The sequence below is a fragment of the Rattus norvegicus genome, chromosome 11 (genome assembly GCF_021556685.1).
Source record: "Rattus norvegicus strain SHRSP/BbbUtx chromosome 11, alternate assembly SHRSP_T2T, whole genome shotgun sequence".
In the NCBI taxonomy this organism is placed as follows: domain Eukaryota; kingdom Metazoa; phylum Chordata; class Mammalia; order Rodentia; family Muridae; genus Rattus; species Rattus norvegicus.
In genome coordinates this window covers 91,874,186-91,900,805 of record NC_141544.1, presented here as the reverse complement: position 1 = coordinate 91,900,805, position 26,620 = coordinate 91,874,186, and the positions used below count along the sequence as shown (strand labels likewise).

General features: G+C 46.4%; 2 protein-coding genes and 2 long non-coding RNA genes across 15 annotated transcripts in view; 2 read left to right on the top strand and 2 right to left on the bottom strand.

Annotated features, from left to right (window-relative positions):
• Positions 1–8,672: 8,672 nt before the first annotated feature.
• Positions 8,673–13,841, bottom strand: Crygs (crystallin, gamma S). Of its 2 annotated transcripts, NM_001109553.1 has the most exon segments (3): positions 8,673–9,053; positions 9,647–9,889; positions 13,734–13,805. In NM_001109553.1, coding segments are annotated over 3 exon segments (537 nt in total). In that variant the 5' UTR covers positions 13,755–13,805; the 3' UTR covers positions 8,673–8,780.
• A 245-nt stretch (positions 13,842–14,086) lies between these two features.
• Positions 14,087–21,613, top strand: LOC148002682 (uncharacterized). The gene is made up of 2 exons (XR_015633643.1): positions 14,087–14,175; positions 21,447–21,613. It is a non-coding gene; the product is annotated as an uncharacterized LOC148002682 (long non-coding RNA).
• Positions 15,701–26,620, bottom strand: part of Tbccd1 (TBCC domain containing 1) — a 38,655-nt gene continuing 27,735 nt past the window's right edge. For 5 of the 11 annotated variants that reach the window (XM_087576094.1, XM_087576092.1, XM_087576097.1 and 2 more), the window contains 4 exons: positions 25,974–26,160; positions 25,779–25,855; positions 21,490–21,639; positions 15,701–16,399 (listed from right to left, as the gene is read on the bottom strand). In XM_087576094.1, coding sequence (XP_087432220.1) covers positions 16,161–16,399; positions 21,490–21,639; positions 25,779–25,855; positions 25,974–26,160 — 653 coding nt within the window. In that variant the 3' untranslated portion in view covers positions 15,701–16,160. 11 annotated transcript variants of the gene reach the window in all.
• LOC148002681 (uncharacterized) lies at positions 22,858–25,439 on the top strand. Its single transcript, XR_015633642.1, has 4 exons — positions 22,858–22,948; positions 23,484–23,552; positions 24,741–24,822; positions 25,102–25,439. It is a non-coding gene; the product is annotated as an uncharacterized LOC148002681 (long non-coding RNA).

The window sequence follows — 26,620 nt, the reverse complement described above, 5'->3', positions numbered from 1 at the left end:
GCCCATCTTTCACTCAGCTCAGGGTGCATGTCTCTGATTTGGATTAGAGACTCTGCCCCAGCTAGCAGCTTTAATAAATTTGGTTAGTTGTAACCTGGATTAAGCCTGGGGTCGTTTTCTGGTTGTCTTGAACTCCACAGCATGTGTTATAGCTCTGAGAGTTGCAATTCTTTTCTGCACTTACATGAACCCAAAAGATCAGAAGGGTTTACCAAGATGACTCACCGCATGTTTTAGAAAGAGGCAGATAATACTAGAGCTGGCTGAGATGCCCCATCCAAGGCTGCCACAGATGACCACGTCAGGAAAGTGGGGGACAGAGGACGGCTTTGTGCTATCCTTTCGGGATGGAATGGACAGAGCTTTGTAACCAGTGGAGTATGGGAGAGAAAGGGGCTGAGACAACATGAAGTCGGTGTGTTAATGGTAGGAGGAGAGAGAGGTGGGAAGAGGGGGAAAGAGGGGGAGCATAGAGGAGGAGGAGGGCCCAGCCCTGCTACCTATTCCCCTGGAAGTTTTCAGATCATCTGAAACAGGACGGGGAGGAGAGGAAGAAAGGAGAGGGAAGATAGAGGAAAGGGGAGGAGAGAGAGAAAAGAGAGGGAGGAGGTGAGGGTAGGGGAGAGGGGAGGAGAAAGAAGAGGGGGAAGATAGAAGAAAGGGGAGGGGAGGAGAGGGGAATTGAGGAAAGAGGAGAGAGAAGAGAGGGGAGGGAAGGTGACAGGAGGAGAGAGGAGAGGAGAGGGGGCAGGAAGAGGAGAGGAGAGGGGAGAAAATAGGGAAGAGGAAAAGAGGGAGAGGAGAGGGGAGGGAAGGGGAAAGGAGAGGAGAGTCTCTGGAGTTGTAGAGCTTGGTCCAGGGAGAATGGAATATGAAGAGAACCAAGAACAAAATGTCTTCGAACTCTGATGCCTTAGGGAGAGGAATGAGGAGGAAGATGAGCAAACAAATATTGCCCTCCATCTTTTCTGTTAAGTAAGAGGCAGTGCTCTCTGAGGAGACCAGGCCATGTGATGGGGTTTGAGGAGGAAACGGTTGCTGGTAGGGAGGGCATGAAGGAGTTGACTGGGGACACAGAGAAAGGGCTGCCAAGCACACCTTGTTTTCTCCTGCCCCGACAGCTGTCATCGGTCAGGGGACCAGATGGAAAGATGAGGTAAGACTCCCCCAGTGCAGAAACTACACCCGACTAGGTACCTCGATACAGAATTATTCCTCAGAGCCAGTGGCGGGCACAGGTACTGATGGAGTGATTTGCTCATGGGAGCTCGAACAGAAGCTTGGACGCCTTCCCCAGTGACAGCCAGGGCAAGTCTCTTTATAATTATGGACTCGAGTAAAGAGTAAAAATGGAAGACCATACATCAGATGTCTGAACATATTTGCACACTATAAATTGAGCTACAGTCACTGCCAGCCTGTATTCCTGGCTGGTGTCCTATCATCCACTTCCAGAAGCACCTCACACTTAGGGCTCCAGGAGCTGAGTTCACTCCTCTCTTTCTTTCTCTGTCCCTGTCTTGTTTCTGTCTTTCTGTCTCTATCTCTCTGTCTCTGTCTCTCTGTCTCTGTCCCTCTGTCTCTGTCTCTCTGTCTCTGTTCTGTCTCTCTGTCTCTATCTGTCTCTGTCTCTGTCTCTGTCTCTGTCACTCTCTCTGTCTCTCTGTCTCTGTCTCTCTGTCTCTGTTCTGTCTCTCTGTCTCTGTCTCTCTCTGTCTCTGTCTCTTTCTGTCTCTCTCTGTGTCTGTCTCTATCTCTCTGTCTCTGTCACTCTCTCTGTCTCTGTCACTCTGTCTCTGTCTCTCTGTCTCTGTCTCTCTGTCTCTGTTCTGTCTCTCTGTCTCTCTCTGTCTCTGTCTCTGTCTCTCTCTCAGCAGCCTAGCCACCTGTGCCCCTAGAGTGTTCAGTGCTGGGCCAAGCTAGGGAGGGAGGCTAGATCTAAGCTAGAGCCCCAGCTGCTGCCTCTGAATCCAGGACAGGGATACAGCTGGCAAGGTCTTTATAAAACAAGGAGGCAGGTCTGGGTGTGTCAGCTCACCAGCTCAGGATCTCCAGGCAGGCCTCAGCACATCACTCTAAAAGAAGGAAGGGAAAACAGTTATTTTGTGGAATTAGACTGGCTAGACACATGGTACCGGAGACTTTAAAAACATTATAAACAAAAGCAGAGTGTCTGGAAACAGCCCCATTTCCTTCACTCTTGAATTATTAAAGTTAAAAAGTAAAAAACCATAGTTTCTAAGTAATGAAAAAGAATTACTGATACATGTTGCACACGGAGACGTATCCCCAAACATTATTCGTGTGGAACCACACACAACCCAATCCCACTCAGGACCTCAGGAGAAGGTAAACCAAGGGAAAGACAGTGGCTTCAGTCCAAGGGGGCTAAGCCAGGATAGGCTTCAAGCAGGGACACATGAGGAACCCAGTGGAATTTTCTTGGGGGATAACAATGTTCAATCCTGGTTTTGGTGGTGTTTACCCAACTGTATAGTTGTAAAAATTCATCATGTCAAAAGCTTTAAAAAGTGGCTTTTACAATACTGGAAGGAGGCCCCAGTGATTTACTCCCTCAAACAGTGGGTCAGAACTTCCTCCATTCTGAGGCTACCCCTGTGACTCTCTCCCCGACCCCACCCTCCTGCATTCACCAGCCCTGGGCTGCTCCTGCACAAGCTGCCTGCGTGGGGGATGGAATAGCCCACCTCAGATGTTTCTCTGGCTTATTTTGAGTTGCTTATACAGCGATTCCATAGGTCTTCGCAGATTCGAGAACACTTCTGAAAGCCATCCTTTTAAACAAAGAAATCAGTACCTTTTCCTCTGTGTTAGAAACCAAACAGGGTGTGCCTGATGCCTCCCTCACTGCCTAGGAGAACCTCTGAACAGGAAGGAAGAGGATGCGGTGGGTCCGAAGCTGGAGCAGACTGGTTACAACATGTACCTGCGGCCTGGGGGAACTCATGTGGCTGAAGCAACACTTGCCAAGCACATCCTCCCTGACCCCCCCCCCATAAGCTAAATATTGCTATGCCTTAGGCATGGTTTGAAAGGTCAGTCCTGTTCCTATACCTGTCTATAGTAAATGGACTTCATAGCTAAAATGATCAAATCTTCAGAGGGAAAGGGTACATTTAAAATTATGCCAAATCCTCCCCCGACTCCATTTACTTAGTTGAGCGTAGGTGGCACGCCTGGGGTAGGGATAGGGGTGGTGGGGGTGGGATGCCGGGGGTGGGGGTGGGATGGGGTAGGATGGGGTGGAGGTGGGAGTGATGATGGGTGTGCTCTCCTCCATAGTTCACGGTGGTACAGGATTCCCTGTAAGCAAAGGGCCCTTCTTTCCAGGACCTAAGGACATGTGACAAAGTCACAGACTGACATCCAATTTGACAAGTCTGAGGGGCTGACAAGGTCTGGCATGCTGGAACTGTTCTCTCACTTTTACAGCTCCTAGACAGGGAGAGTTTTAGGAGATGTTGAGAATCAGTTCAAATTCTGTGCTGCCTTTATAGAGACACACAGGTGGTGTTTCAGAGCGAATGTTTTCTCCTGCTTTTCTTGTTTCCCAACTTTGAGATTTTTTTTTTGTCATGGATTAGATTTTTTTTCTTCTGTTGGGCAGATCTGCTGTGTTTCTTTATTATGGAAGAATAATTAGAGGACTCTTCTCTGGTTTCTGGAAACCAGAGAAGTGGAAGGCAGAGGGCAGGAGGAGACACACAGTACAATTGATGATGCATTTGAGCTCATCAGGTTGTCTGTCCAGCAGACCCTCTCTCCTACTTCCCTCAAAGGCCAATCCGCTAATCCCCATTACATGTTACATTCGCTTATACCTCCAGGGTCGTCGACACTGAAAGCGCGGTTACGCTTACGGGAAATGTGAGGCTAACAATCTCTCACGCAGAGAAATGTTTGGTGCTGACCCTGGGTACATCAAGGGGCTCTTCTTGACTGAGGGCCTAGGAAGGCTGAAGCTGCCCCTACAGGAGCATAGCCTTTCTGTGACTCAGTCTATTCCACAGCGAGTAGGAAGCATAGCTACCTTCCTCTTCACATAATCATGGGGAGAGTCAAAGTCCGGCATGTCAAGAGGGTCACTAAGGCAGTGTGAGTGAAGCTGTTGCCAGGAGACACTGAGTAGGCAGGACCATGTGACTCTCTCACAACTGCCAGGTTGCCTTTGGGAGTCTTTGGGAGTGACTCTGGTTCATAATCCTCTCACAAGCAGTTCTCCTCCCTGCTCTTTTTTTTTTTTGGCCCAGGCTTGCGTGATCACGGGAACATAGTTTGAAGATCTATCTTTCTGAACTTAGCCCTGGGTCTTGCAGTACCAGCCTCGCCAGGGCCACGGGGCATAAACTGTGAGCGTGGGCAAACCAGTCAGTGTGTATTCAGAAACCAGCATGGTCAGCGTTACCGCCAGGACCCACCATTGTTCTGGTCCCATGGTTCAATGTGCAGGCTGATGTGGCTGTTCAGGGAACAAAGGGGACAAATCCCTGCCTGCTGTGGACTTGACTCCCGAGAGGCAAATGCCAGCAGGATTTCCCCAGAAAGGTATTCACTCCACAATCACCCAACTGGGTTACAGCTGCTGGCTCACAAAGGGAGCCACAGGTACTGCAAAAATAGGACTAAAGTGGAAAGATCTGAGATGGGGTCAAAGGGTGCTTCTGTTTCTGGCAGGCAAAAAATGAGGGAGATTAACTTTCCATTTATGTGCAAGTAGCCACCCTCATCATGTGGCTGAAGTACCCCAAACTTCCCTCTACTCCCCTGGCTCCCGCTTCTCACTGGCCCCTACCCTTCTTGACTCCTCCCCTCCTACCTACTCTCCAGAAAGGATCTCATAAGTTCACCCAGAATCTTTATTTCGGAAGCCCCATGGGTTCTGAGTCTTCCACCAAGAAAGGGAATCTTCTATGTCTGTGCTTCCGAGCCAGTTTTAGGGTAGCTGCCTTTATTCAGTATATGCCCCTTAGAGTTGTAGGCATGGCTACGGTTTTTCTCCATATTGTCTCAGCTAATACTAACACAGCTGCTTGTGTCGTGTTGAATATGAGCATGAAGTGCAGGTTTGAAAAGCTCTGACCTGTGTGAGTTCTACACGTAACCATGTTGGCTTTGGGAACTGCTCAGCACTAGAACCAGGGAAGAGACTAATGGGACAGGCAAGAGAAGGCCAGAGTCCTGTGGCAGCTAAATATGGTTTTTCTCAAGGTTATGGGGTTCCCCCAACTATGGAGCATCTGCTAAAACTACAGACATGGACTGTGGAGGTAACGTGTGGAAAAGTGTTTCTGTGCAAGCTTGAGGGCTAGAGTTTGGGACCCCAGAATCCATGTAAAACAGAGGGTTTGGGCAGCCCTACCTGTAATCCTGGTACTCCAGAGACAGTGAGTCTCTGGGTCAAACTGACTAGCTACATACATGGTAAGCAAAAGACCCTGTATAGATAGATGGAGATGGAGATGATATAGATGATAGAGATATACATGGTAAGCAACAGACCCTGCGTGTGTATATACGTGTGTGTGTGTGTGTGTGTGTGTGTGTGTGTGTGAATCAAGGAGGATACTTAACCACAATCTAGAACCTCCACAACACACATCTATACATGCACCCATATCATGTACATGTCATATGCACATTTCTGAAAAAAATCGTGGGCTAAAATGACAGGTGTCAGACTGGCTAAGCACATGAAGGACTATGAAATTAATCCAGACAAGCAATAGCTATCTAGCAGTAGAAAATAGCGTGAGCGCGGCAGCCCCTGCGGTCCAGTGGACCCTTACGTCAGGCTGTATTTGCAAATTCTAAGCTCCAGACACTTTGTAATCCTCAAGCCACTAACCATGGTGGCTTTGAGGCTCCTTGTGGATGTGAGCGGTGGGGAGCCATGATCGGTGACCCAGTGTGTGTGATCCCAGGTGGAGTGAGAGAGCCCTATGCCTTTTGGCCTCAGCTCTCACACAGGCCCACCAAGTGCCATGGCCTTTGGATTCCTGCTTCCTGTTGATTGTTTCACTGTGTAGAAATGCACCCAGGGATGGTGGCAATTTGTTATCTAACGTTGCAAGCACTCAAAGGCCGAGACAGACCCTACAGAGAAAGCATGTGCTAGATAACCAATCATGTGGCGTGAGTTCTGGTGCCGCTGGGTGTGAGTCCCATGTTCCTGAGTCAGCAATATGCGCAGTGTCTCAAACACAAGCGCACAGGAGAAGTGGTTTTCTGCTGCCCATTGACAAGACCACCGGTGCTGGAGGCTCACAGGAATCATACAGCTCTTCTCAGCAATTCAGCATTTGCTGTTCGGGGTTTGTGCTGCCATTTCAACTACTGAGGACAAGGCTAACAAAAACATCTATTACATGTTTTTCTATGTTGTCCGATCCCAGTGCCCATAGAGCAGGTGCTGTCCTTCTCCTGCAGGAAAGACTTATCCACGTCAGAGTATGTGACTCTGAACTAATTGGGACCCACTCCCAGAGAGGAACAGGACTCTAGCTTTTGTGCCAGACGGCCGGTACTTAGGAAAACGATCACGATCCTGTAGCAGAACTGGTACATCATTAAGAGGCATCATTATGTCTTGTGGGTGGAGACCTAGGTGGACAAGACATAAGACTGCTGATTGAAAGCTGGAGCAGCAGATGCTGGCTTTGTGTAAGAGGGAGATTGTAGCATTCAATTCTCTCTGACGGTCAACATTTGAAATGAGTGGTCCAGTCTGTCCATGGGAGACACACATTTAAATTGCCTTCGTGGGTCCTGTACCCTCATTTCTGAAGCCTACCTACAGTGTCCCGTGTGCTTTTGGCCTCACTTCATTTGTTATGACTTGCCTTACTCTCATAAGAGGATGGCCAGATATAGCAAAGGAAAATAAGGATGACGTCACATGATCAGACACATGATCATTTCTAGCACGCCCCATTCGGAACTTAGGTCATGTTTATTTTTATATCCTAGTATTTGGTGTTTATTAATACTGCTCTGTATTTAACCTGGCAGTTCTACCCTGGAGGATTAATGTAAGAGCCCTTGTTACATGTTGAGGAAGTTGGCTCCATATTTAGGAAGTACTCAGTCTTGTCTCAGAAGGATGCCTGGGATAGAAAAAGGCTAACATGGTTTTCAAATAGCTTGGCCGTTGCTTTCCTGAGATGCTGTTTCACAGAAAACAATTAAGGGGGGGGGTAAGTTCAGGATAATCACTTCGCTGTTGGAGTACAGTTGATGGCAGACCTTGGCTCCAACAGCAGAGAGAACTATCCCTACCCAAAAGGCCTGGGATTTATGAACAGAGGACAGATCGTTTTTTGACCTTTAGTATCGAATGCTTGTAAAATTCCTTTTAAGCAGAGTTAAGAGCTACACCCATGGCTTGGAGAGCAACGACGGCCTCTCTGAATCAGGGCATTAGCTGACAGGCCTGTTGTTTTATGTTTTAGCAGCCTTTGTTTGCTTCCCTCAGACCGTGTGTAGCCATCATGATAGCGTTCTCCTGGCTCCGAACACACTGCGATGAATGCCTAAGGAACAAAGCAGTGGTTGCTGTGAGAGAGGAGGCCATCACCGACTATGTTACCACAGCCTCAGTTTCCCCAGTGGAACGTGACTGGTAAGATCTCTGAGGTCATTTCCAGAGACTTCACTTCTAAAAACCATATCAGTAACCTTGGGTATTGGCCAATGTTTTCAGTGTCCTTTCTGGCCCACTGTGTTCGATGGTGAACACTTGGTTTGGGGCTCTTGTATGGGAGACGAGGAAGCCAACAGTGAGTTACAGATGTGTAGTGTGCATTAGCATTGAGTGTCCTCATGTGTCATTAGGGGGAAAGGCCCTAGAAGACATGACACTTGCCATCTCTTTTAAAGACAGGTGCTTTGAGCATTCCCCTGAATTCTCAAATACCCTCCAGAACTCTAGGGATGGCTGCTGTGTCTGCACCAGGACTCAGTGAGGCCTTGGGTTACTCAGAGCCTCAAGACTCTGGTCGACTTCTTTTCAAATTCTGCTGAGTAGGAACAAGTTACATCCAGTCCCTTTTCACTGTGAACCCAAAACATCTGGATCTTAAATGAGGGACATTCGGCAGAGGACAGCTCAGCTACTCGCAAATAACAGCCCTGGGTTTATTCCTTGTTGTCAATAAGTATCCTCCTTCTGGAGAGAAGCTGCAGTGAGAGCCTACACCCCCACTTTTTACATCCGTTAGAGTCCTTCACTCTCTCACACTGCACACATATCTTCAGCTATTGAGTTGAATGAATGAGCTGGAAATTAAACAGTGGCGTCAGAAACATCAATGTCCTCCACAAAATTCTGCTTCCATACAGTGAATGTGATCCATTTTATATTTTTTCTTAAGTCTCAGTTTTCTTAATTGTAATGTGTAGACAGACTGCTATTCTTATAGGGTGGTGTGAGAAGAGACAAATCTTAGTCTAAGTGCTCTGTAAAGGGCAGCTCTGACTTTTGCTTTTGTTGAGTTAATGCAAAATGCAAACAGAGAGAGCCTCTACGTGAAAGTGAGGTTTCCTAACCTTCTAGTCTTACTTCAGTACACTTTCTTATCGGAAAGATGAATGGCCTACTGTAGAGGGAGCTAGATTGCTGGTCCCTAAAAGCAATTAAGAGGAGACACAGTAGTCAGCGATGGGATGCATTCCACTGCTTTTATTTATGTTGCCTATTTGGACCACAAGCCAGCCAGCAGAGTTCAGCCCTCAGGGAGAACTCTACGCTCCCACTCAGACCATCACTCCACAATGCGGCGGAATGACTGGACAGCGGGGGACGCCGCACCCCAATCGACGGGCTTCCGGTACTCCTTCTTGTCCAGAAGGTACTGTCTGCCATGATAGCTGGGTAGCTCATAGAAGATCCAGGTGCCTTCTAGTACCTTACAGGAGTGGATCTCCCGCAAGTGAAACCGCTCCATGGTGGAAGGGCAGTCCTCCGTGGTTTCGTACATCTGGCCACTGAAGTCACCCTTTTCAAAGATCTGAATCTTGTACTGGCCTCCACTAGACTGAAAGCAATGAGACCAACAAAAGGAAATGAGCAACCATTGCTATAGAAGTCATTAGCACTTCGGGAACTCAGAGAAGAGCTTGGTGCACAGCCTCTCATCCTGAATGGAGGGTCGTCAGAACTCCTGTCCCCAAATAAGAAATATTGAAAGGGCAGACTAGCACAATTTCTATAAACATCTATGAGGTAGAGAGAGAACAATTAGTATTTCGTGATCTCAGCCACGAGGTGGAGAAGTAACGTCATTTAGCCTACTGATGAAGTAAACTTAAGATTCTTATTTCATTCAACAAAAAAGAGGTGGGAAGACTTAGGGAGGGGTCTGTGGGGAGAGGGGCTTGGATGGAGAGACGGCTCAACAGTTAAGTGCTTGTTCCTCTACCCATAGACCTAGCTCAGTTCCCAAAACCTCCATCAGTCAGCTCACACCGAATCCACTTGCTAACCAAGTTCTAGGCGATCCAACACCCTTTGCTGGCCTCTGAGGGCACCCGAATTCGAATGCGTGTGTGCCTGCGCACACTCACAAGAACAGAATCTTAAAAAAGAAAGATGTGGGATGGTGGCCACACAGCGAGCTCCCTGACTCACCAGATGAACAGCTCTGCAAGAGCCCAGGCGGTCATTGAGGCCCATCCAACGCTGGTACTCAGGGTACTCGCCCTGGGGTAAGATGTACATGTGCCCCGAGAAGTTGGGCCTTTCATACACGGCCCAGGTGCCACCTTCTACTCTAATGGAGTTGCAGCGACTCAGGTACGAGCGGAAGTCTACGCAGTCACAGTCGCAGTCATAGCGGCGGCCTTGAAAATTTCTGTCTTCGTAGAAACTGATCTGCAGCACAGAGCAGTCAGAGAGCTGAGGAGCCGGGTGGCTTTGCGCACAGATGAAAGTGACCTGCACACTGCCACGTTAGAACGTCAGTATGGCTTTTCCTTCTACTGTGAAGAAAAACACTCAGTTCTCTTTCACCTCACACTTGGCTTCTGGCAATCTTGTCAACAAAGGGGATAGGAAGTTTCTTAAAATGGAGCGGAATAAAAGAATGTCCTTCGAGATGCCAAGTAGTCTCGGACCAAGGTATATTTAAGTTCCCATAGCCCTCTACTTACCACATTATATTCATATATGTCTGTGTATGCGTTTGACCCTCTCACCAGGCTGTTTAGATTCTCCCAAGGGTAAAGACCAAATCTCCTTAGCCTACAGGCCCCCTGGGCCCAACACCAGCTGACAGATGCTCTCAACAAATGCTCTGTGAGGATGACTACCCACGGATGGGCACAGGGCATGGGTAGATGAAACACATCATGACCACAATGCAGAGATTGCGGGGCAAAAATGGTCTTTGCTTCAAAGTCTTACCAGTTTCTACCACAGGAAAGACACTGGGAACAAGTTGCCACGGAGAGCCAGACATAAACCCGTGCTCTCGAACTACTGTTCCATTGGCCCTGCTACCTCAGGTAAGGCATTCCTGGAGACTTCCACTTCCCACTGGTCGGTCCAAAGGCATGACTCAAATACACTCACTGTACAGTGTACAGTGGCCATACAAACATGAGCTCAGGTGTTTTCTGGGTGAAATGGGGGACACCTAATAGGAACTCTGGGGTTCATAAAACTTTTTTTTTTCCAGAGCTGGGGACCGAACCCAGGGCCTTGTGCTTGCTAGGCAAGCACTCTACCACTAAGCTAAATCCCCAACCCCTCATAAATCATTTCTGAATACCACCATGAAATAAAAAAGTAGATTCCTCCCCCACACCCCCTCCTTGTAATGCCACAATCAGAAAAATACCGGTTGTAAGGGAGAAGTGGCTGATTTCTTGGCATTATGCTGCCACCTTGTGGCTCATTTATTGACTTGACAGAAGAGCATTGTCACAAAGGCGCAGAAGCAGAGAGATAGTCCTCGGATTTTTTTAGTGAGAGTAGCAGGGTGAGTAGTCTTCCAGGAACAAAGGAAAGGGGGCAAGCCCATTCAGACATAAAATACGTGAGGCACACAGCCCACCATAGGAACTAGGGACTAGTAGTGTGCGGGGTTCCCTCAGTACCGGTAAACGCCAAGAGCAAGAGGATAACGTGGACAGCCGACAGCCGCAATGGGAGAGCACTCTGAATGGACCCAGGTGTTGGTGACTCCTTAGATGGGGAAAATAGCAGATTCACAAAGGGCACAAGATCCTTTCTCTTTAGTCCTGGGTGACTCTTTCTGCAGGTGGCACACCCAGAGTCCTTTCATCCTGCTGTAATCTTTCCTGTTCCCTTCCTGTTCCTTAAAAAAACAAACAACCCCCCCCACAAACCAACAAAATGAACAAAACCTCACACACAAACCAACAAAATAAACAAAACCACACACACACAAACCAACAAAACAAACAAAATCACACACATACATACACATATCAACAAAAACACACACACAAACCAACAAAACAAAATCACACACACACACACACCCACACACACCAACAAAACAAAACACACACACCCCACATTATTTCATTTCCTCGCTTCAATTTTGTTTTTCTACTCCCTCCCTCTCATTTTAGCACAGCAGAGTTAGAGGTATAGGATACCTGCTTACAAATGAGAGGGAAAAAAAATTCCAGCACAGCTCAAGTGACTTTGAACAGAGGATCATGGAGCCTTCCTAATCTGTAAAGCAAGGTAAAAGTGTCTTTCTACAGAGGGCAGGCTGAGGGTAAAATGGCAGTCAAGTGTACAGTTTAACACTTGACTTGAAGTTGTCAATAAGAAGGGGGTTTTGCCAGGCTGGAGGAGCTACGGGCACTTAAATGGATGTTGGGAAGGGAGAGTCATATTTCTGGGTGGGGAAGAATTCCATGTGGAGAAGATACTGGTTGTCAACCTTCCTAATGCTCTGAACATTTAATACAGTTCCTCATGTTGTGGTGACCTTCAACCATGAAATTCTTGTTGCTACTTCGTAACTGTAATTCTGCTACTGTTGTGAATTGTAAGGAAAAGAAAAGATATATAAGATATCTGTGATCGGGCTGGACATGGCTCAGCAGTTAAGAGCACTGGCTGCTCTTCCAGAGGTCCTGAGTTCAAATCCCAGTAACTACATGTTGGCTCACAACCTCTTGAAAGGGGATCCAGTGCCCTCTTCTGGAGTGTCTGAAGACACTGCCCCGTCTATGCACAATTCCTACTTATGAAGGAAATGTGAAAGCTGCCCATTCTGTAGCCAATGGATAGGCTGTGGTCCTCTCACATAAAACTTAGAAGAGAAAAAAAAGTGTTGTTTTCCTAGAAATTACTACGAAATTCCTGTCACATTTATTTTTCAAAAATAGCCTACCAAGCAGAAAGAAAAATATCTCGATTTTTCCCAGTGGTTAATGAAAACATACTTAACAAACCCTGTTGCTTTTGCAGAGCCCCCAGTGCCTCGGATTAATCCGGTGACAAGATGATGAGAAAGGAAGAACAAGGAGAAAGAACGGGTTTATTTACATGATGTCTGTGTCTCTGCAGACTTCTCCGTGGGACCTAAGTGATTACAACACTGGACATCTGTCTGGGTGCATGTTTGCTCTGTCTGTCAACTGAGGAAAAAGCACTCAGGCACTCGTCAACCACAGAACCTTAGGTTAACAGCCACCTCTGGACACCGTGACTGGAGAGCATACACTGTCGCTTACATAACTTCTTGCTAGTCTCAGTCTAAATGAGGAAACCATAAGACAATCTAGATGGGAGTTACCACAGCACGCATGGCTTGAGCCTTGAAAAGCGTTCATGTCTCAGTAACAACAAAAGCCAAAGATGCTGCTGTCTGGGCTCAAGGAGGGGAAGACGGGGAGCAAAGACAATCACCTAACTGCACGTGCCACGTGACCGTAACATACTCTGTCACACATGTTTATGGGGTCAACTGGAGAGACGAAGTATGATTTGAATGTCGGGGACCTATTTTTTCAAGGAGGGAAAAACTGTCTTTCAGAGAAACACATTTAGATGTCCGTCATCCATGCAATGAAGTCAGCTACTTTTCCAATGGTACAATAGACATCAAATAGAGCCGAACATTAACAACTGGATTCACTGAGCATTTTCTTAAGTCTTCCAAGGTTAGCAAGTCTAAATGTTTTCAAAGCGAAGAGTTGGAGGGGCCCTGCGTGGGGATCAGGCAGTGCAATGACTCTGCCCTTCAGAGTCATTGATGACTACAGAAGCAAACCACCTGAGCCATCAAACTGTTGGGTCGAATGTTGGTAAAGATTCTGCCTGGACACAAGAACCACTTGAATGAAGTATTTTAAGATTTAGTTCACTGGACCGGCCTTTTGGACCGGTAACGCGTGAGGCTAAGTTACGGACAACAGAATCTGACTACTGATGCTTTCTACTGCAGTCTTCGCTATTCCTGAAGAGAGTTACATCCCCCGTTGCTGGACGGCAGCCATCGTGACGGTTCACATAGGGCCTAGTGCAGCACCCATCGCTAATGGTAAATCTTTAACGCGGTGTTAGATGATTCTGTTAGACTAGAAACAAGCTCTTCTCCATCTTCTCTCCCCGGCCCTGGCCCTCAAGCGTTAGCTTACTCACCTCAGGGCAAGGAAGCGAAAGCTGTGCTATGAGCGAGCCACTGGATGAGAAGCAGGTTAGCTAAACGGTCTCTGTGGCAGTTGCTTACCTTGGCTCCGGTTTTAGACATTGTAAGTGCAGAGGTTGACTCCCGCACTACTGAGAGAGATTCAGGGCAGCTCTGGGGTTACAGGCACGGGGACATTTATATGGAGTGGCTTCAAGTCAAACATCTGCTTAGTCATGAGAATTGGATCCAAAATTTGAGTCAGTCATTTAGAGTCTATTGATGGTTGCTAGAAAAACAATTGGGATTATGAAATAAAGGAGAGCGCCGTGGTCCCTTTAGTGCTCACCCAGCCCTGCTGCATTGTACACTTTGCTGAATCAAGGCACCAAAAACCCAGCCAAAAGTTTTAAAGGTTCAAAAACAGGTCTTTCTCTGTGCAGTTTGTTTTCCTCAGCCAACGACCTCTTGGACATTCCTAACGTCTTTTTATCCTTCAACAGAGAGCCTTCAGAAGAAGCCAAAGACCACCCTCTACTTCTGGGTAAGCAAATTCACTAAGAACTAAGAGTCAAGAAGGCTCACCTTTGGCGGGGGGTTGGGAGTCCCCCAAAACATTTAAATGTTTTAAATGTGGATTATGTTAGGTGTATCAGTGTTTGGCTCCAATTTGATTACTGCCATAAAACTAGGAAAGATGTCTGCTTTCGGCAAATGCATGCTGATATGTTTAGGAATAAGATAATGTCACCAACTTCCTCTCAAGCTTTGAAGGAGAAGACTGAGTGTGGCAAATGTAACACCTGGGCACTCTACTCACAGCACATAGGGTTCAACGGCCTAACCTTTCCTTCCTCCTTCCCTCCCCTCTCCCTCCCCTCCCCCTCCCTCCCTCCCTCCTTTCTTCTTTTCTTAAGAGTCTTACTATGTTATGTATCACTGCTGGCCTGGAACCCACTGTGCAGCTGAGGCTACCTTCAAGTTCATGGCAATCGTCCTGCTTCAGGAATCACGAGTTTGCCTCACCAAGGTCAACTCACTTATCATTGCAAATGTCTTTCAATTAGGGAGACTCACACAGTGCCATGTACACAGGGGCAGAAAGCTGCCTTGAGACTCCAGAACTTTCTGAGCCAGACGCTCTCTGCCTGTCACACTGGGATCTTCTCAAGCAAAAGTTTCATCTCTAACTTTGGGAATAAGATGAAGACTTTGTACAATAAACTCAGAGAAACACCATGTCAGCTCTTCCCCCTTTTAAACTTTCCCAGCCAAGCTCAGTCTTCTTCAAAGTCCAACTTCACCTTTCCACTAACAAATCTCCAACGGGTATCTTTACGAATGTAGTACACAAGAGTGTTCCGCTTAGGAAGGGCAACTCTAGGGGCTGGAGGGGCTCAGCAGTTAGCAGCGCTTCCTGCTTTTGTAGAGGATTGGACGTCAGTCTAACAGCAGCCCCGCCCAGAGTAGCTCCCAGCTCCAGTCCCAGCTCCTGGAGACCTGACTCATTCGGCCTCCTTTAGCATCCACCAGTGGACACACACACACACACACACACACACACACACACACGCACATATACACACACACATACACGCACACACACACACGCTCACATGCAGGCACATACTCACATATATACACATATGTACTTAATAATAAAAATAAATCTTTTAAAATGTGCTTTGACATGTAGATTACCAAGAAGCAAATAAACCACGGAATGCATTTGCTTCCTCAATTGTATGCACTTTAAATCCTGTCATGCCATCCCCTCTGGTTCTTCATACTTTGTTTATTCCAATTTCATGCTAAAGTAAAAACTACCAAAGCTTCGAAGGCTTAACAAGCAGGAAGAGAGTTCATTTTACTTGAGAACTAAGAGTGCTGCGCTGTGAGGATAACTAGTAGTTAAATGACCTGCGAGAGTGACTGGCTCATCTCTCTCGCTGTCTTAAAGGACAGGGCTTCACAGCCATATAAACCAAGTCTGGCACAGTAACAGAATAACAACAGACACCTTTCATTAAAGTTAAAAGTAAAACATCTTTTTAACAAAAGGAGAAAAATTACTTTTTAGAGTTTATTGAAATTTGAAGCAGAAAGTAAAAAAAAAATTATACAATTTCCTGTGTTTTATACTTTAAGGCCTAAAATACTATTTTATAAAACTACCTGTGCTATAGTTATATGCCAACAGACCATTCTGTCACTCTTTTTAAAAAAGAGAGTAGCGATTTCCTTCTAATTAGCTTCAAAGAACCATGTAACAATTTTTTCATTTCTTTTCCTTCCTTTCTTGTGCGTGTGCATGTGTGTGTGCATGTGTGTATGTGTGTGTGTTTGAGACACAAGGTCCTCACCATGTAGACCAGGCTAGCCTGGAACTCAAAGAGATCTGCCTGCCTCTCCTGCTGAGCCCCGGGATTACAGGCGTGTACCACCACACCTGGCTAGCGTTTTTAGCTAGGACAAACCCCTTTCATCGTACAAGCTAAAATATGAAGTCGGTTGTGAGTCTGCACTTGGTCACCGAGACACTAACGTACACACAGAGCTGCCCTGCCCACTGTTCCATTTCCGCACAACACGTGACCTTCTGACCTTCCACAGTAAGGTGCTTTTATGAAAGTCAGAAGTGAGTACAGAAAGGAACCAGCAGAAGCTCTTGGAGAGAGAGAAGCTTGAGGTCTCGTGGGTAGCAAGGATGCCTTTCCAACAGGCTTGAGCAGACACCATTCTCCGTTCCTCCTCACGTCTCCAGAGCCCTGCAGAGGAGAAGAAAATGTAATGTAGGTAAATTAATGTTCATGCTCTATGCAAAATAGAAAACTCCTTTCACTTATAAACTCACCTAGGTTGTGTAGATCACGAGAATTCAGAGTCCTTTTTGGTGTTAGCTAATGGAGAAACTACTCAGAACTCGGAATTGGTAGACTAGAGACCAACGGGAATGTTAGTGTCTGTCTCTTTGAACAATCCCTGTGCTTCCAATCCCAGTCCCACACTTGTTAACTGTATATTATGAGATTGTGCATATTTTTAAGTTTTTTATTTTATGTACATGGATATTCTGCCTGTATGTTTGTATGTATGTATGTATGTATGCATGTATGTATGTATGTACATGCACACATGTACATAGTACCCTTGGAGGCCAGAAGGCATCAGATCTTTGGAATTGGAGCTATAGACAGTTGTAGGTTAACATGTAGGGCTGGGAATTGAACCTGGGTCCTCTAAAAAGGCAGCAAGTGCTCTAATCAGTGAGTCATCTCTCCATCCCCCAAAATTATGTTTGGGCATGCTGGCACACACCTACAAACCCAGCACATGGTACTGAGGCAGGAGGACTGCTGCAGGTTCAAGGCCAGCCTGCACTACATAGAAAGACTCTGTGTCATGAGCAAGTTAAAGGAGAAATATACACTTTAGAAAGGCAATCCTTGTTTGCAGCTTTAGAACACTACAGTCCCCTAAGTAGGAAGCATATGTCCATGCAGCCCACTCCCGAGGATGAGAGCGCATGCCATGCTTATCCACACTGTGTGCCTGTAGGGGACAGAGGACAGCTTTGTGGAATCACTTCTCTCCTTCCATCTTTATGTGGGTCCTAGGGACTCATAGATGTCACTAAGCTCATAATGCAGCTGGCCCTTCCCTCTGAACCACCTCGGCTGCCACATTTTCTATTTATAAGCGAGCATCCCTATATGCAAACAAGCATCTGTGTGTCAGCGAGCATCTCTGTGTGTCAGCGAGCATCTCTATGTGTAAGTAGCATCTCTGTGTGTAAGTGAGCATCTCAGTGTGTAAGTGAGCATCTCAGTGTGTAAGCAAGCATCTCTGTGTGTCAGCGAGCATCTCTGTGTGTCAGCGAGCATCTCTATGTGTAAGTAGCATCTCTGTGTGTAAGTGAGCATCTCAGTGTGTAAGCGAGCATCTCTGTGTGTCAGCGAGCATCTCTGTGTGTATGTGAGCATCTCTGTGTGTCAGCAAGCATCTCTGTGTGTCAGCGAGCATCTCTGTGTGTAAGTAGCATCTCTGTGTGTCAGCGAGCATCTCTGTGTGTAAGTGAGCATCTCTGTGTGTAAGTGAGCATCTCAGTGTGTAAGCAAGCATCTCTGTGTGTCAGCGAGCATCTCTGTGTAAGCGAGCATCTATGTGTAAGCAAGCATCTCTGTGTGTCAGCGAGCATCTCTGTGTGTCAGCGAGCATCTCTGTGTGTAAGTAGCATCTCTGTGTGTCAGCGAGCATCTCTGTGTGTATGTGAGCATCTCTGTGTGTAAGTGAGCATCTCAGTGTGTAAGTGAGCATCTCTGTGTGTCAGCGAGCATCTCTGTGTGTCAGCGAGCATCTCTGTGTGTAAGTAGCATCTCTGTGTGTCAGCGAGCATCTCTGTGTGTAAGTGAGCATCTCTGTGTGTAAGTGAGCATCTCAGTATGTATGTGAGCATCTCTGTGTGTCAGCGAGCATCTCTGTGTGTCAGCGAGCATCTCTGTGTGTCAGCGAGCATCTCTGTGTGTAAGTAGCATCTCTGTGTGTCAGCGAGCATCTCTGTGTGTAAGTGAGCATCTCTGTGTGTAAGTGAGCATCTCAGTGTGTAAGCAAGCATCTCTGTGTGTCAGCGAGCATCTCTGTGTGTAAGTGAGCATCTCTGTGTGTCAGCGAGCATCTCTGTGTGTAAGTGAGCATCTCAGTGTGTAAGCGAGCATCTCTGTGTGTCAGCGAGCATCTCTGGGTGTCAGCGAGCATCTCTGTGTGTATGTGAGCATCTCTGTGTGTCAGCGAGCATCTCTGTGTGTCAGCTAGCATCTCTGTGTGTATGTGAGCATCTCTGTGTGTATGTGAGCATCTCTGTGTGTAAGTGAGCATCTCAGTGTGTAAGCGAGCATCTCTGTGTGTCAGCGAGCATCTCAGTATGTATGTGAGCATCTCTGTGTGTCAGCGAGCATCTCTGTGTGTCAGCGAGCATCTCTGTGTGTAAGTGAGCATCTCTGTGTGTAAGCAAGCATCTCTGTGTGTCAGCGAGCATCTCTGTGTGTAAGTGAGCATCTCTGTGTGTAAGTGAGCATCTCTGTGTAAGCGAGCATCTCTGGGTGTCAGCGAGCATCTCTGGGTGTCAGCGAGCATCTCAGTATGTATGTGAGCATCTCTGTGTGTCAGCGAGCATCTCTGTGTGTCAGCGAGCATCTCTGTGTGTAAGTGAGCATCTCTGTGTGTAAGTGAGCATCTCTGTGTGTCAGCGAGCATCTCTGTGTGTAAGTGAGCATCTCAGTGTGTAAGCGAGCATCTCTGTGTGTCAGCGAGCATCTCTGGGTGTCAGCGAGCATCTCTGTGTGTATGTGAGCATCTCTGTGTGTCAGCGAGCATCTCTGTGTGTCAGCGAGCATCTCTGTGTGTCAGCGAGCATCTCTGTGTGTATGTGAGCATCTCTGTGTGTCAGCGAGCATCTCAGTATGTATGTGAGCATCTCTGTGTGTCAGCGAGCATCTCTGTGTGTCAGCGAGCATCTCAGTGTGTAAGCAAGCATCTCTGTGTGTCAGCGAGCATCTCTGTGTGTAAGTGAGCATCTCTGTGTGTAAGTGAGCATCTCTGTGTGTCAGCTAGCATCTCTGTGTGTATGTGAGCATGTCTGTGTGTATGTGAGCATCTCTGTGTGTAAGTGAGCATCTCAGTGTGTCAGCGAGCATCTCAGTGTGTAAGTGAGCATCTCAGTGTGTAAGCGAGCATCTCTGGGTGTCAGCGAGCATCTCTGGGTGTCAGCGAGCATCTCTGGGTGTCAGCGAGCATCTCTGTGTGTATGTGAGCATCTCTGTGTGTCAGCTAGCATCTCTGTGTGTATGTGAGCATGTCTGTGTGTATGTGAGCATCTCTGTGTGTAAGTGAGCATCTCTGTGTGTAAGTGAGCATCTCAGTGTGTAAGCGAGCATCTCTGTGTGTCAGCGAGCATCTCAGTATGTATGTGAGCATCTCTGTGTGTCAGCGAGCATCTCTGTGTGTCAGCGAGCATCTCTGTGTGTAAGTGAGCATCTCAGTGTGTAAGCAAGCATCTCTGTGTGTCAGCGAGCATCTCTGTGTGTAAGTGAGCATCTCTGTGTGTAAGCGAGCATCTCAGTGTGTCAGCGAGCATCTCAGTGTGTAAGTGAGCATCTCAGTGTGTAAGCGAGCATCTCTGGGTGTCAGCGAGCATCTCTGTGTGTATGTGAGCATCTCTGTGTGTCAGCTAGCATCTCTGTGTGTATGTGAGCATGTCTGTGTGTATGTGAGCATCTCTGTGTGTAAGTGAGCATCTCTGTGTGTAAGTGAGCATCTCAGTGTGTAAGCGAGCATCTCTTTGTGTCAGCGAGCATCTCTGTGTGTAAGTGAGCATCTCTGTGTGTATGTGAGCATCTCTGTGTGTCAGCGAGCATCTCTGTGTGTAAGTGAGCATCTCTGTGTGTATGTGAGCATCTCTGTGTGTAAGTGAGCATCTCTGTGTGTCAGTGAGCATCTCTGGGTGTCAGCGAGCATCTCAGTGTGTAAGCGAGCATCTCTGTGTGTCAGCGAGCATATCTGGGTGTCAGCGAGCATCTCTGTGTGTATGTGAGCATCTCTGTGTGTCAGCGAGCATCTCTGTGTGTCAGCGAGCATCTCTGTGTGTATGTGAGCATCTCTGTGTGTATGTGAGCATCTCTGTGTGTAAGCGAGCACTTCCATTTCTCTATTTTCCCTATACGTTTTACTTTTAGTCTTCGAAAACTTGAAAGCAGCAAGTTATTTTCTATTTTAAAAACAGTTTGTGGGGGCTGGAGAGATGACTCAGTGGTTAGAGCACTGACTACCCTTCCAGAGGTCCTGAGTTCAATTCCCAGCAACCACTTGGTGGCTCACAACCATCTGTAATGGGATCTGATGCCCTCTTCTGGTGTGTCTGAAAAACAGTCTGTGGGCTGGGGAGTTGGTTCAGCAGTTAAGAGCACTTGTTGCTCTTGGAGAAGACTCAAGTTCGATTCCACGCACCAAATGATGGCTTACAACTGTCTGTTACTCCAGTCCCAGGAGACTGATGTCCTCTCTGTTCCTCAGATACTAGGCATACATGTGGTGCACAGACATACATGAAGGCAACCCACTCATACACGTTTTCTGAAAAATCTTTTAAAATATGATAAAAATAGCATTTAGATTAAGTAATTCTCAGCAAATTTATCTCTATATTCTCTTCTGCATAGTTAATTCATGGCTGTCTTCTAGTGTTCAGTAATAAGCTATTTCTTTGGATGAATCTTAACTAACTTATTAATAATGCTCTATGTATGATTATTAATGACCAGTGTTACTAGTTTTAGGAGACAGGAAAAAGATGCACTAGAGAGGAGGAGTAGAACTTAATGCCTGGGCTGGAGAGAGGCCCAGCAGTTAAGACACACACTGCTTTCCCAGAGGACTTGGGTTCAATTTCCAGCACCAAAGCTCACAACCACCTCAAAGTCCAGCTCACAGGAGCTGACCTTTGACCTTCTCTGGGCACACTCGCTCAGGTATACACACCCACATACACACACACATCCCATAATTAAAAATAAAATATTAAAAAACAAAAACACAATTAGTGAGGAAAATGGTAAATTTTTGATGGTATACGAATCGCAAAGAAAGGTAAAACTTGGCCATTATATTTGCCCAAATTTCTGAAATAGGCACCACTTGAATATTTAAGCTTTCTCATCAAAAAACTATGTGGGTAAGTGTCTACCCGTGGGCGGGAGCAGAAGAGAACACTGACAAGAACATAACACACTGTGCGCTCTTCTCTGTTTTGTGTGCCATCAGAGTTCCCGATAGTCCTGCAAGTGCCCGTGTTCTAAATGCCTACCCATGGCTCCATGTGAGGTCCTTTTTGGCCACTTGGTTGGAGGCTGCTGGAGGTGGGACGAGGCTGTCCAGCTGCTGTCGATGTCCTGTACTAACCAACCACTCATAGAACTTGTTCTCCACGAGGACCTGGAACTGCTTCCTCTGCTCCCTGAAGTTGTGATTAAGAGCAAAAAAATGTAAGGAGACTAAGCCCAGCAGATTTCACTCCCACACCTCCCTAAAATCTCAACACAACTAAATGACCATGCAGTTACCCTCCAGTTCTCAGTAGGTTCAAGGCACAGTGACACACGATGTCCAAAGCCTGGTACATTGCATGTTCTTACTGAGGACAAAATGAATGAGACAGTGTTCTGACTGACGGGAATAAATGCATAGGGAAAAGCTGTCCTTCTGTGCAGCTCGGTGGATTGTGATCTCAGTGTTTGTGTCCCTGTCAACTACAAGCCCTTGTAGAAGACAGGAAAGAAGCAAGGTAAGCACACGGCATGGAGCTAACTGTGTGTGCAGAGGAAAGCCCTGCTTGGAGAACAGTGTCCGCTGAGACCGCAGCATTACTGTGAGTGTCACTGTAGGAAAAGGAGTGGACAGAGAGGCCCCTCTAATGTGAGCCTCAACAGAAGGACACATGAGATGAAGAAAGAAGCAGCAGGATTACGTGGAATGGACTACCAAACAGAAACGATCGAGGCCCTAACTTGACAGCATGATGCAGGCAGGAAAGGCAAGTGCAGCCCCACAGCTGGGGACAATTTTCGCACCAGCCTGGCAGGACACAATTCCACTGAATCCACAGGACACCAACAGCAGACAGGGCTAGCTGCAATGACTGCCGTCCAAAGCAAGAACAGGGAACACCACAACCCCAATTGCACAATTTCACTCAAGTCCAGTGGTGAGGCCGTAACAATGACTGGCAAGCCCTGTCTCCTGGGTGAGTGGCTGCTGACACTTTTAGATCCGCCTCATCCCAACCTGTCTGAGAGATAAATTATTAAGTTACAACCATGCAGCCACTTTACCTGAATGCAGATGCATTCAACCTTCAGCAAGGCCTTGCTTCCCACAGCTCTCCACAAATCACACAATGTGAACCAGGATCTTAATGGCAGTTTGCCTTCAATCTGGTCTCTGTCTTTCTACACAGAAAGTTCTCAACTCACATTTAACTTAATGGCTTAACTTTGACAGAATAAAGCTGATGTGTTTGCTCTGCAGGAACTCTACTTCAAGTGTGCGTGCGTGTGTGGGTGCATGTGGGTGCGTGTATGTGTGTGCATGTGTGCGTGTGTGTGCGCATGTGTGTGTATGTGTTTTCAGGCTGGTAATCTGCAATAATGATACTCTTTTTAATGCTGGGCAGCGGCTGTGAAGAGAAGGCCTGCAAGCCAATGGTCAGGAGAGTGGATGTTCTATGGCGCTCTCACACTGCAGAATCAGCTGGAGGCTTATGTACAGTAAGTGAATTTTTGGCTTACACTGAGTTTTGCTCTGGACGTAACCCTAGTGTAAGCTAAGGTGTACATTTATCCCCAAAGTTACACTAGCTACTTTTTCAGTGTTTAGCACCATTATATAACTGCTCACCACATTCCAGACTCTACAAATCTCCCTAAGCCTTTCACGTGTATAAGAGAGTCTAGGCATTTAAACAGTGGAAACATTTATACAGCAAGTGTTCTAAAGGTAAATTTTCAATAAAGCTCTCTTTTTATACACTTTATTACTGTATTATATGGTATCATAGTAACTGAAAGAAACAGTAAGGACAGACAGAGAAGCACCTCTGGAACGAGGCCAACAAGGCTGTATTTGAATCCTTTGTGACTAAGTAAAGTACTTAATCTTAGTTCTCTAGTCTTCATCTGCACCTGGGTACAGCTATTAGAAATAATCAGTGGGTTAGCATAGAGCTGATCAGATCAGTGCTTGGGACATCCTAAGTACTCGGCCTGTGAGCCCGTGAACATCTCCATCCTTACTGTATACTAGAGTGACGACTTCCTACCCAGAAGGCTCTGAGTACAGTGAGATCACCAACCTGCTGACATGATCCATGAGGTGAGAGCCACACCCAGTGTTTACACAGGTAACTGTAGTACTTCTGCATGGATCCCCGACTAAGGCCTAAGTTGTGACTGTTTTGACCTAAGGGGTGTGTGTGTGTGTGTGTGTGTGTGTGTGTTGTATATATATCGGTATCATGTATGATGTACACACACAGTATACACACTTCAATATGGAGCACAGATTGAGATTTACAAGAACTTGGCCCTGTGCTCAAATGGAGATAAAGGAGTTATCGCCACCATGTTCTAGTACTGTAGAATTTCCTTTTTCCCCTCTTAGAATCTCTAACAAATGAAATTTGTCCACCAACATATTTGCAAAAATGATTACTTATTCCAAGCATGGGTAATTTTAAGTTATTCCCAGTGGTCTGCTGAGAAGAAACTGGTTAATAAAAACTTAAAAGCTGAGAATCAATTTTTAGAATCCTTTTCACAAGCTTACACCCGGAGCCCGGCCTGCAGTCCAGGCACTTCCGTCTGCCCGTCCTCTCTGCTCTCACCCAGACGATGTCTCCCCTTCCAATTGGCTCTCTGACTGCCTATCTGCCAGCCCAAAGTTCTATTTAAATCTGCTCTTGGCCTCCAGTGAGTAGTCTGTGTGCTGTGGGGCTTACAGATGCTTCTGAGTAAATAAACTCCTTTCTGGACTTCATCCCACAGCGTAAAGCAAATGCTGAAAGGCTTCTACTGTGGGATTCTAATGGGATGTTCAGGGCCTGATCATGAAAACATGGCATAACGGGACTCAGGTCACTTATCAAGCTTAGAGACCACCGTGCTGCACCCTGAATCCCGCCTTAGATTCTGCTTCTCAGATATCTGTTCCTCCGCTCCTCTCAGATATTCAGACTAGTCCTCACTTGCTACCCAAACTTCTCCTTCTTCAGGACCCATTAGAAATTCTATCTCCTTGACACATCTTCCTTAGCTGTTCGCACCAATGTCTGTGGACTCTGTGTAAGCTGCATGCCATGACTCGGGCTTCTGGAGTTCAAAGACCCAATACCCCTTAAATAAAAATCTGGGCATAATACAATACCCACAGCTGTATGTGTTAGCCCTTGTAAGTAATTTTTAAAAAGCCACTTTTGTGCCCCCTAAGTAGAATGAAACACAGTATTCTATTCTGCAAATCTAGTTTTAAAAAAAGACACTTTTGTTATTTCTCCCACTTTAGCATGGATTAAGAGAGCAGGTAATAAGAACTAGCAAGAATCTACAGGTGAGCCTTGGGAAAGCCACCTTCAAGAATGTGACGGGTAAGTCTGTGGTGTAGTGGGAACCGTGAAAATCTGTATTTTACATAAGGTTGGAGTCCAAAGCCCTAATCTCTTAGGCAGTAACCAGTATAGAGCAGTAAGAGGATGCTAACAGCTAGGCCATTTAAGACCGAACCACATACCATTTTCTAGACAAGATTGCTTTAATTCATGCACGTGTTACCTCTGCCAACCAAGTGTAAGCTGACTTTTATTGTGAGTCTTACTGTGCACCTCCCACTAACCTTGAATTTGTGATCCTCCTGTTTCAATCTGTAGCTGCTGGGATCACAGGCTTGTGCCATAGAGCAATTTCAACTTCTTCAAGGAAGGAGCCTAATACCTGAATACCTACCTGCTCATTACCTTCTTCTAGCCACAGCATCTACAATACTAACCTGGGGTCCAAGCCCTGAGAAAGGACGCACAGGTCATTTTAGTTTGTGTGGCTGGATACTATAAAGTATCCAGATTAATTTGTCTTCCCATCAAGTTCTGCATAAATAGCAAAACGCTGACTCTAGAAAACACTCACTTTGTCAAACGAGCCTCCTTCACAGTTTTCTGCCAGTTATGTATCCTCTGCTCTCTGTGAGCCAGTGCTTTCTGGTAGGCAGGGGGGAGACCCCCAGGTATCTCTGCTGTGTCCCCTTCCATCTCAAAGGGAGTGACAAATACATAGAACTCAGAGGGAGGCAAGAGCTGGAAGACCCTTGTGTCAGTGCCTTCTCCGCCCAAAACCATCGGGTCATCCCAATAGTTAGGCACTGTAGCAAGGCCAGTCCTGGCCATGTGGTCCTCTAGCATTGGGTAATGGGTATGAAAGGGGGCAAAAGTTACTGTCTGGTTTCCAGAGAGAATAAGTGGGCGTGAAGGGGTCATAATGTGAAAGGTGCAGCCTATTGTAGAAGACACGGACAGTCGATGGCAAACAGCAATGACTTTCAGATTCTCACAGCCGTGTAGGTGAAGAGCCGTCTCCACAGGACCCAACACAAAGGTACTATTCCTGCACTTTTCAATTGTCATGGACCTGAAAAATTTTAAATGAGTTAAATTCTTCTGAAAAAAATTAGCTAGAATAAAATTCTTTCTCAAAACAAAAACCCCAGTCCCAAGGAAATGTCAAAATATTAGGAGCCTATGCTTACCGTAAGGGGGAGAGCAGATATATGAAAGACTCGTTGCAGCGATGAGCCCTGACGTGTGCTCCTACTAGAGTTTCTGAGCTCTTGGCCAGTGTCTGATTGCAAACCTGGCTCATAACCACGATGCGATGCGACCGAGGGGCCATGTGAGCATTGCAGGCAATCTTAGCTCTTTTGGTCGCACCTTCAACTGTATAAGAAAACACAAAAAATAATGCAGCTTCAAATAAAAAGAAAAAAAACATGTGACCATGAGATTATACACGTCTACATGTGCTCCTGCCTACAGTCCATTACATGTGAAGAAATAAACTTAAGAGTTAATGATAAAGTAGTGTTTACTGTTCTTTTTCTATATATCTGTAATCTTTCAAAATCATCTTTAACAAATATAAAGCTATAATAGCCTAAGATTTCTGGTAGAGCTAGGATGTGTTTTCTCATTTACCCGTTAAGTAACATGCCTAAGGTCCTACACTAGTGACAGATCCTCCTCAGGATGCCCCACTGTCACCTCAATCATAATGGCCTCCTAAATGCTACACTGAGTATTCTCCATCCCTTTCAACTTACTAACAGCATCATCCAGGACTCTCACTTGAGCTCATGTCTTCTCTCCGAAAAGCATCACTACTGGGAACCCATCTTCC